This window comes from Eptesicus fuscus, chromosome 2, assembly GCF_027574615.1.
Source record: "Eptesicus fuscus isolate TK198812 chromosome 2, DD_ASM_mEF_20220401, whole genome shotgun sequence".
NCBI lineage: Eukaryota > Metazoa > Chordata > Mammalia > Chiroptera > Vespertilionidae > Eptesicus > Eptesicus fuscus.
In genome coordinates this window covers 75,449,898-75,461,271 of record NC_072474.1, presented here as the reverse complement: position 1 = coordinate 75,461,271, position 11,374 = coordinate 75,449,898, and the positions used below count along the sequence as shown (strand labels likewise).

Sequence of the window (11,374 nt, the reverse complement as noted above, 5' to 3'; positions counted from 1 at the left end):
GGACAACTTAATTAAAATATTTCTCAAGTCCCTTGTCTGTTAGTGGGAATAATATTAAAGTTTTGAGATATTGGATTAATTCCTTTTAAGATCTAGGTGAAATGCCTGGAACATAGTAAGAATAAATAATGTAAATGGTTGTCATGGTAATTTTTAAACTTGGTCTAGCAGAAGTTTTGCCAATCAGGCTATATTATATAATTTGGTGCTTCCATATTTGGTATAGATAAAACTATCACTTATTGAGGAGTATGTACTATATGCCAAGTTCTGTTCTAAATGTTCTTCATGCAGGAAGCAACTTATTTAATTCTTAGAACATTTCTATGAGAGAAAAGGACTAATAGCCCCATTTTATATACAACAAAACTGGGACAGGGTTTAATTAGTTTGCTCAAGATTGCACTACCATTACAAGACAGAGATGAGGATGAAACCTGGTCTTCGAACTCCAGAACTGAGCACTAATCACCATACTTTTTACCTCTCAAGGGAAAATTTTAACAAGCTCAATCATAGACATAAAGTTCCACATGTAAAATTATATCCCTCTGCTTCCACCAGCAACAGTTACTCTCAGAGGTATTTTAAGAAACTTGAAATTCAGTCACATGCAAAAAAAAAAAAAAATTTAAGCTGGCTATACAAAGTGACAGTAAGGAGGAGTAGCAACTGGAAATCTCATACATTACTAGTAGGAATGCAACACGGTACAGACCCTCTGAAAAACAGATTGGCTCTTGCTTATAAATTTTAACACACACTTAACATATGACCCAGCAATTCTACACTTGAGTATTTACTCAAAAGAAATCAAAATATATATCTACACAAAGAATTGCATACAAATGTTTATAGCAGCTTTATTAATAATGGACCCAAACTGGCAATATGCTCATTAACTGCTGAGTGTATACATAAGTTCCAGTATATTCATACAGTGGAGTACTCCTCAGTAATAATAATAATAATAATAATAATAATAATAAAAAAATAGCCCAGCTGGTGTGGCTCAGTGGTTGACTTGTGAACCAGGAGGTCATGGTTTGATTCCTGGTCAGGGCACATGCCCAGGTTGGTGGGGGGGTGAGGGGGAGGTAGCAGCTGATCAATGGTTCTCTCCCATCATTGATGTTTCTATTTCTCTCTCCCTTTCCGTTCCTTTCTTAAATCAATAAAAATATATTTTAAAGCATTGTACTAAGACATTAAAGGCTATCTACTGTGTGATTCCAAGTAGGTGACTGTTGCAGGAGGAATAGGCCAGATTTCCCAGACAGGAGTAGGAATGAGGTTCTTGGGGTACCACTGAAATAAGAATTTTCAGAAGCCCCCACGGAAGGATGGGATATGGAAAAAGGCATTATTTGCATGAGGTTACATTTCTCAGTTTCCAAAGTCCCATTTACCACTGTACCCAGTAAGGTCTGAGTGACTGCCAAGCACTTTCCCACATCAGTCAGACCTTACAGGGTATTGTGTCTCTCTGGTCTTCCCTTTCCTCCTTTCCTGTTAAATAATAACCAGGTTATTACAAGAGCATCATGACTACATAAAACTATATGAACAGAAGTGAGATCTGTGGTTTCGGGGGATAAGGTGGGATGGGCAGAGGAGAAGATACTGACTACAAAAGGCCATGAGGGAACTTCCCCCCCGCCCCCCGCCATCACCATTTATCCCCTCTATACCCTCTTCCACTTCCACATCGCCTCCCCACAACAATCCACACTGTTGTTCCATGTCCATGAGTTCTCATTCTTTTTTTTATTTTTTGCTCAACCCTCCCCCAAACAACCCCCTCCCCTCCACGACCAGAGGTGTCTGCCTGCTCTCTATCTATCAGTCTGTCTCTATTTTGCTTGATAGTTCAGTTTGTTCATTAGATTCCACATGTAAGTGAAATCATATGTTACTTGTCTTCTCTGACAGGCTTATTTCACTTATGAGGGCACTTTTTGCAGTGGTGGAAATAGTCTAGGTCTTGATTTTGGTGGTGGTTACACAACTATATCTACTTGTCAAAATTATTAGAACTATGCTCCTAAAAAAGGAGTGACTTGCCCTAACCAATTTGGCTCAGTGGATAGAGCAACAGCCTGCGGACTCAAGGGTCCCAGGTTCAATTCCGATCAAGGGCATGTACCTTGGTTGCGGGTACATACCCAGTAGGGGGTGTGCAGGAGGCAGCTGATCAATGTTTCTCTCTCATTGATGTTTCTAGTTCTCTATCCCTCTCCCTTCTTCTCTGTAAAAAATCAATAAAATATATTTTTTTTAAAAAAAAAGAAGTTTACTCTCACAAAGTAACAAATAAAAATTATTTTTTAAAAAAGGAGTGACTTTTTGGGTAAATTATACCTCAATACACCTGATTTGAAAAATTAGGAATGTTAGAGATGTTATAGGCAGCTAGATAGACATGAGCAGAGCAAGGACAATAGGCCATGTACAGAAACTCACTAGGGCAGACAGCCCCAGATGCCTAGCAAGGGGCAAAACGGGGAAAACAAGAACCTCACCCCCAGGGTAACCGATCCTCCCCTAGCATATTACAGACCATGCAGCTTGGACCCCCTGACTTTTCATATCACTAGTCATGCAGTTTAGACCCCCCAACCTTTTCCTCTTAAAAATAACATCTAGGCCTCAGTTGTATTTCAACTCCGGGCCCAGAAAAGCCGCAGAACTAGACCAGTGATGCGTAACTGCCCCAGGACCAGCCACATTGACTGCTGTCCCCTTGCCTTGGCACCGGCCCATCAGTCGGAGATGAGCACCCTGAAAGAGCACACCTGAAAAGCTGATGGATACTCTATTAAGAACTCCCCTGAGCCCCCCCAAAATATTTCCACCCGTAAGAGAGCTAAACATGCTCAGGATGAAGAACCCAGGGCATTGCTCTCCCCCAGCAGAGCATCCGTGCCATTCCCTTCCCCCTACTTTCCTCTAAGGGAGGGACTCCAGGAGATTTGCAAACAGAGGGGTGGTGGAGGGGTGGGGGGCAGCAGGCATCACTGGTCTAAAGGCCTAAAACCTGTCTCTAAGGCCCCCTTTTCTAACTTCTCAGTGAGCCAAAGCAGCCCAGCGTAGACATTCCTGTTACTTCTTCTATGCCCTTCCTTGTTTCACTGTCCTAAGTATATTTTTCCTGTGGCCAATAAATTTACTTTGCTACACTTACCTCTTGATAGTGTAGATAGGAACTGCCCACCCTGTGTGGCTCAGTGGTTGAGTGTCGACCTATGTATGAATCAGGAGGTCACAGTTTGATTTGAGGTCAGGGCATATACTTGGGTTGGGGGCTGGATCCCCAGTGTAGGGTGTGTAGGAGGCAGCTGATCAATGATTCTTTCTCATCATTGATGTTTCTCCCTCTCCCTCTCCCTTCTTCTCTGAAATCAAATATATATATAAATATATATGTATATATATTTAAAAAAGAAGACAAGAACTGAGATTTCATCATCTCTCCAGTAATAGAAATAGAGGAGAGAGAAACATAACCACATGCAATGTGAATTTTGATCAGTCTTATAAAAAAAAAAAAAGAAGAAGGTATAAGGAACATTAAGCAATAGGGGAAAATTAAAATATTAATTGATTATTCAATGACATTAAGGAATTGTGAAATTTCTGTAGCCGTTATAATGTTATTGTGTTTATATAATAGAATGTCCTTACTCTTATATGTCTTCCTTCTTAGCATATACATATTAAAGTATGGAGAGACAAAGTGTGATATTTGTTAAGTACTTTGAAATGATTCAGTGAAAGAAAGATATGTTACAGGGCAGTGAAAAGCTAGGAAAACTTCAGAGCAAGCGAACTAGGGAGACTGGGACAGGAAAGTTCAAACGAGGCCAGTGTAGGCAATTTGCAGCTGGCCTTATACCTTCCCCAGCCGAGGACACTTGACAGCAAAAGGTTAAAAACCTCCCTAAGGAGAGAAAGCAGGAAAGGAAGGCGGAAGGGGAAAGAAAAGTCAGGCAGTTTTACACTCTCAGCAAAAAAGCCAGCAGTCTCAAGGCTTGGCAAGATAAAATCGCCAGGTGCTTCTCATGAATTCTGGGAAGGCCACAACCAAGTAAAAAGGGACCTTGAGAATTAATCTGTACCAAAATATTCCGCAGAGGAATTCTGAAAGTTGTAGGCAGGAGGGTATATAACACCTCAAACCCCAACCCAACTCGCTCTTCAGATTAGCTGAGAGCCCATCTGTGCTTCATAAGCCAGATGTATAGATTTGCTTGCTTATTTAATAAAGGTGCATGCTTTAATTGCTTAAATAAAATTGTCTTCATCACAACACAATCATCTGGGGTTTTCTCATTCAAATTCATTTACACAAGAAAACGAGAATAGAGGTTAGGGGCGACTCAGGGGGCTGTCCGATAACTCTATGATTTCTGTGAGAGGTTCCTATAACAAATTAGAGACACAATTAAAGCAAATATGACAAAATGTTAACAATTCTTGAACCTAGATGGTAGATGTGTAGATATCTATGACTACTACTCCCTCAGCTTCTCTGTATGTTTCAATTGTTTCCTAGTAAAATGATGGGGCAAATGTAACTGACCAAAGAGTTTGTTCAACCAGCACTGCAGATAGCCAATCAGGCTGGCACAGGGGTGCAGTGGAAGAGATTGGTGTTTATTGTATAGCGCTACACAACCGAGAGCGGGCAGCTTGTGCTGGAAAAACCGGAACTCTCCAATAAGGGTTTCAGACAAGGGGTGTCATAGAGCAGAAATAGTCATCATGGGTAAGGGGTTGGTCAGGGGCAGTAAATCGTTATTTCTCTCTTTTTCTTCTCTCTCTCTCTCTCCCCCCCTCTAAAATTAATAAATGAACATAAATAAAATAGATGTAAGGGAAAGGGATGAGGCTTACTGGGCTTGCTGTGAAGAAGCTGAATTGAGTTCTGGGGCTACATGTTAAATTAAAATCATACCTTAAATCAGGCCCCCTCAGGTTCACAAAGTGACATGAATAAAATTGCTCAAATATTTTGCGAAATAATTTGTTATTATTCAAAAGTAAAAAGTGAAAGTTTTAGCAAATTACTATCAGAGTTTTGTCATAAAAATTACACTCCAGAAATCAATTTACTCTAGAAATTATAACAGAACCTAAAATTTGCTAACGTGAAATAAACTTATTTGTATAATTTTGAGTTTTATCTTATCATATAAAATTTCATTTTATATATATATATATATATATATATATATATATATATATATATTTGTTGATTTCAGAAAGGAAGGGAGAGGGAAAGAGGAATAGAAACATCAATGATGAGAGAGAATCTTTGATCAGCTGCCTCCTGCATGCCCCCTACCGACCAAGCCTGCAACCCTAGCATGAGCCCTTGAGGGAATCAAAACTGGGACCCTTCAGTCTGCAGGCCAATGCTCTATCCACTGAGACAAACCGGCTAGGGCTCATTATATATTTTTTTACTTTTTACTGCCAAATATTGGTTCATTTGTTATGTACATTCACTTGAAGCAGTCTTTCCTTACAAATTTATCCCAGGATGAAGGCTCTACCAGATTAGAAAGTGCACTTGCAATAGGTAGATAGGTGGCAGCAGCGCTCACAAAAAACAATTTTGCTGTGCAATGGGTCCTGAAAGTCTGCATCAAATCCTGAATGTTAAAGTACTATATAAATTGACCCCCTTTAATCTTTTCTAAGTTACCTCTATGCTTATCATTTGATTGTTGGTTGCAATTATATTCTATTTTATATATATATATATATATATATATATATATATATTTTTTTTTTTTTCTTTTAACAAGGACATAACAAATACACTATTATTTGGGTCTCCATTCTGCATCTCAGTTTACTTCTAGTCAACGTAATTCTTACCTCAAGAAAAGGAGGTCTTGTCATTTAAACAATGCAATATACAGATCATGTGTCATAGAAATCTACACTTGAAACCTATATAATCTTATTAACCAATGTCATCACAATAAATTTAATCTAAATAAATTAAAAATAAAAAACCTACATATATAAAAATAAACAAAACAAATTTAGATTTTAAAAAGCTTAAAAATACAGTTCTGCACTGTAATGTTACCCTTGCAAATATTTACATTACTCTGATAGTACTAAGCAAAAATATAAATAACTCACATTTATATTTATTGACATAGAAATGTGTTTTAGACACATTATATAAAAAATGTAGTTAATGGCCCTGGCTGGTATAGCTTGGTTGGTTGAGTGTCACCCAATGCATTGAAAAGTCACTGGTTCAAGTCCCGGTCAGAGTAATAGAATGCAGATCGAATCCTGGGGTTTGGGCTCCTGTGGAAGGCAACCGATTGATGTTTCTCTCTCTCTCTCTCTCTTCTCTCTCTCTCTCTCTCTCTCTCTCTCTCTCTCTCTCTCTCTTCCCCATCCTCTCTTTCTGGAATCAATAAAAATTTATTTTTTTAATGTAGTTTATGAGACAGTGTGAATTTGATTAACCTGATTACATGAATATATCTAGAAACAGAGAAAAAGTGCCCAAAGAAGGGATGGTACCCATCCAAAGAGTGCTAATTGCAGATAGTAGAGTAGTATGTGATTTTCATTTTATTTCTTATGTCCTTCTGTTGTGTCTAAAATTTGTCTAAGTAAGTTTTCCATTTGTAATAAAAAATTATTTTAATTTAAGTATGGATGAAATATAAGGTGTTTATAAATTAAAATACCTGTAAAAATTTATAAACAATGAAGTGCCAAAATTGTAGCTTGCAGGCAATCCCTAACAGTAAGAGATTTATGAGGTAAAGGAAATAGGTAGATAAACTGCAAGGCAAGACATGAGGCAGATATGATGTACAGTTAGTTGATTTAGAAGAATATATGTAGTAGCACAATGGAGCTAGATTATGGAGTACCTTCAATGTAAGAATGACTTTTCACTTATTCCTATAGACACTAGGAAACTGTACTGATGAGGGGTCAGTTACATAGAAAATAATTCATGATAGCTAATTTTGGTTAAAAAAAAGGGGGGGGGGATCTACTAATAGGATCTACTAATTCAGCTTACAGAATTGTTGAAATAATGTATTTTGGACATTCAAGAATGATTCCCAAAGACACACTGCAAAACTGAATCACCAAGAGTCAGCTGCTACATGTATGGCTAGGAAGCAAATTGAAAAATTGGGAGGCTGATGCTAATGCCGGAATTTCCAAAACCATACTGACACTGTACAACCCCCTGTATGACCAGGAAGCCTCCTTACTGCTTCTGGCTCCAGAAGCACACCCTGCCTGCCAAGATAGGCTTTAGAAAATTGAGTTCCAGGCCTTGGCTATCAACATCCATGAAACCAGTGGACATACACTGGGACTTCTGATAACATTGCCACAGAAAAAAAGCAGATGCCTACAGACTATGCTTGCCTCTAGAAAAACCAAAGGCAGCCTGAGAATGAAGTCTGTCTCAGTTCTGCCTTGCTAAAGTTGAATGCATCCCAACATCAGCTGCAAAGAAGTCTGGGAATTTTAGATTTTAGCTTTTCAGCCTCTGCAATAAAGAATGGCACACTAGCCCTAACCGGTTTGGCTCAGTGGATAGAGTGTCGGCCTACGGACTGAAGGGTCCCAGGTTCGATTCCGGTCAAGTGCATGTACCTTGGTTGAGGGCACATCCCCAGTAGGGAGTGTGCAAGAGGCAGCTGAAACGATGTTTCTCTCTCATCGAAGTTTCTAACTCTCTATCCCTCTCCTTTCCTCTCTGTAACAAAATCAATAAAAAATATATATTAAAAAAAAAAGAATGGCACACTAGAATAGGTTGGCATGGATATTAAACATCAATCTATTTTATCCCCTAAACAATCACTAATGGATCTTAAATGAAGTGAAGGGGAAGGAAAATGTAGACCTATCCTCATATATATTGAGTTTGAAGTGGTTAAAACAGAATTCATTATTGCTCTATTCACCTTCCCCCAAACTATCTCCTTATCTGGAATTACCAGCTTCTATTAAAACTGCCATTGTTCTGTTATTTATCTCATTTAGAAATTGGTGATTCCTGTATCTATGTGGCATCTAAGAAATATTTCTCAATAATATAAATGTTTCCCCACACTATAAAAATAGTGTGAACATATAACTAGAAAAACTCTTTATCATCCTAGAAGAAACTCTTTGTATCAAAATGAAAATTACAAGGTTAGCAAATTAAATCATTCTAACAGAGCAGTGATATCACTTCCATAGCAGTGATTTGTCACCTTTAGTTTTCTGTCCCAAAAGACATACATAGTGGGAGTAACCAAAGCTATTAGAGAAGAGAGTGTTTTATTATCCTTTTCATTTAAAAGGGCCCTATTATAAAAGGCCTGTGTGACCTGCTTGAACACATTGCTGGTGCTCAATAAATAGTGTTGAATGAAAAAAATGAACCTCAAAAGCAATGAGAATCCTTTAAGGTGTGTTAAGCAGGGGAATGACTTAAAGAGACTGATTTTAAATGAATCAGAGGAGAAAAACAGTAATAAGTAGACTGCTTAGAAGCCTACTGTAACTCTAGACAAGAAGTCATTTAGCCCACCCCTTCATATCATAGGTTGAGAAGCTGTGATTCCAGAGCAGTTAAGTGGTTTGCTCAAGGTCTCAGAGCTGGTTAGTGGCAAAATAGGCTTTTCTCCCTACTCCCAGACACTTTTCCTATGACATTACCTAACCTACAATTCATTATTCAACACCTAAAACTTGAGAAATCCGTAAGAGGATTTCCATTGTAATGGCGCAGTGGTACAATGATACTGAAAATTGTGGACAGGTGTAACTGGTTAATAATGTTTCAGGAGGACTTCTGCATTGTGTAGATTTGGGGGTGTTTTTGTTGTTGTTTTCTATTTTTTGTTTTTGTTGTGTGTGGTTGTTTTTTTTTTGGAGACAGTATTTGAACTTTGGTATATTATGAATTAATTTGACTTGCAAATCAGCAAACCAAAGCAACTTACAGAGGTTCATGAACTGGCTTTTTTAAAAAAAAAAAAATGTGTCTGTTTTTAAAGCTAAGAAAAAATATAAAAAATAAGAAAGATAAGAAAAATATAATTAGATCATTATTTCTCAAAATATTCCTACTTTTACATTTAAAAAATCTTTATTGTTGCAAGTATTACTGATGTCCTCTTTTCCCTCCATTGACCCCTTCTAGCCTGCACCCACCCTGACCCCAGGCCTTTACCACACTATTGTCTGTGCCCATTGGTTATGCATATATGCATACAAATTCTTTGGTTAATCTATTCCCTCCCACCCATCCCCACCTTCCCTCTGAGATTTGACAGTCTGTTCCATGCTTCTATGTCTCTGGATCTATTTTGTTCATCAGTTTATTTTGTCCTTTAGATTCCACATATGAGTGAGATCATGCATGCGATACTTGTCTTTCTCTGACTGGTTTACTGGTATTTCACTTAGTACCGTGGTCGGCAAACTGCGGCTCGCAAGCCACATGCGGCTCTTTGGCCCCTTGAGTGTGGCTCTTCCACAAAATACCACGGCCTGGTATTATTAACTTGGGAGGGTTTTTTTGTTATTTGACTCATTTTTTAAATTACATTGAAACTAAAAAATAGTGTGAATTTCTCTCAAAAAATTAAGTTGGGCTTAGATTTTATCATTTGAAGGCTTGGGTCATAGGGAGCAGGTCTCAAATTTAAAGGCAAGGTGATAATTCTGAAGTGTTGACTTCCTATTTCTGTTTCAAATTATTTTCATTTTGATAACACACTTGAACACTCTTCTCTAATTTACTAATAATCTGTCTGTATTGTTGTGCCTCACTTTGTAGACAATTCGGTGTCCCACATCTACTGCAGCAGATCTAATGGAAACCCCAACTGGTGGAGGAAACCATGTATTGTCCCATTAGAAAAGAAGGATCAGCCCTAAGCCGGTTTGGTTCAGTGGATAGAGCGTCAGCCCAGGATCTGAGGGTCCTGGGTTCATTTCTGGTCAAGGGCATGTACTTGGTTGCAGGTTCCCTGGCCCTGGTCAGGATGTGTGCACTCTTGCACATCAATATTTCTCTCTGTCTCTCCCTCTCCCTTCCACTCTCTCTAAAAATCAATGGAAAAATATCCTGGAGTGAGGATTAACAACAACAACAACAAAGAGGCGTCAGTTGGAAGGTGCCTGGCTTGCTTTGGTCTCTGAGAATAGGCTGGTTCAGATGTAGAGAATGCTCAGGCCCAGGCTACTAAATCAAGAGTTTTTCTGAAATATTGAGGGTGAAATACCAAATGGTGTAACTTCTCAGGACCCTGCAAAACAAACCAGAATTCCTCCCAATGTTCCTTTCCTCCGTTATTCCTTTTACAGGATTGAGCTAAATCCAGTCTCTCAATGACCATTCCCCACATGGAACTATTAGTTGCATTTTGGTCCCAGTGAAGCTCTATAAATCTCACTAGATAACAGGAAGGACCTCATCTATGCATCGCAGCATCAGTGATACACAGCTCAGAAAGCATAAAATAACAAAATAAAAGTTCAAAAATTTAAAGCTTTCTCTGCCAAACATTTTGCCAAATATCCACTGGTTACCCAAGAATTTAAAATACTGACCAAAAAGAAGTGGAAAATTCCATGTTCCCATAACTGTGTTTTACGCTTAGTGGACCATCAAAATGGGCATGGGATAAAGAGCTCCATTTTTCTTAAAATTTAAACAAAGCCTGATCCTGAAATACAACAGAAATAGTCCAAATAAAGTTATCCTATGAATTAATTTTTAGTGAAGTGGAGTTAATTCAAGTCATGCCTTCTGGGGATAAAAATGGACAACAATTAAAACAAAAAGTAAACAAATGTGACCTTGATGTCTCCTCTAAAGCCCAGAATCTCCAAATGGGTTCCTTTCATCTTCTGGTGATGTTAATCTTCTGTTTATTTTGTTATTGTAATTCTAAGTACATGGAGTTTATTCAGATGTTGCTTTCTCAAAGCTGGTCTATGCCTGTTTTATCTTACATCATAAAAAGTAAAGGAAAGAATGTGTGTGTGTGTGTGTGTGTGTGTGTGTGTGTGTGTGTGTGTGTGTGTCCTGTTGGTGGTTTAAAATCGAGTTGGGACTTCCTCTTTGAACAGTTGCCTTTTCCTCTCACACAAGGTAGATCTCATTTTGTTTGAGACTGGATACAGTTGTAACCAAACCGCACACCCACAAGAGAGTATGATGGCCAAGAAGCCCCCGAAACCAGCCCCTCGAAGGATCTTCCAAGAAAGGTTAAAGATTACTGCTCTACCTTTATACTTTGAAGGTTTTTTATTAGTCAAGCGCTCAGAATACCAGGTAAGTCCACAGATGATAATGGTAAACGAG

The 11,374-nt window shown here is 38.4% G+C and overlaps 1 protein-coding gene across 1 annotated transcript in view; it reads left to right on the top strand.

The window, feature by feature from the left end:
* Nucleotides 1-11,224: 11,224 nt before the first annotated feature.
* Nucleotides 11,225-11,374, top strand: part of STAP1 (signal transducing adaptor family member 1) — a 37,406-nt gene continuing 37,256 nt past the window's right edge. Inside the window, exon 1 of the mRNA XM_008158744.3 lies at nt 11,225-11,344. Within this exon, the coding sequence (XP_008156966.1) occupies nt 11,225-11,344 (120 nt within the window). The remainder of the gene's footprint in view (nt 11,345-11,374) is intronic.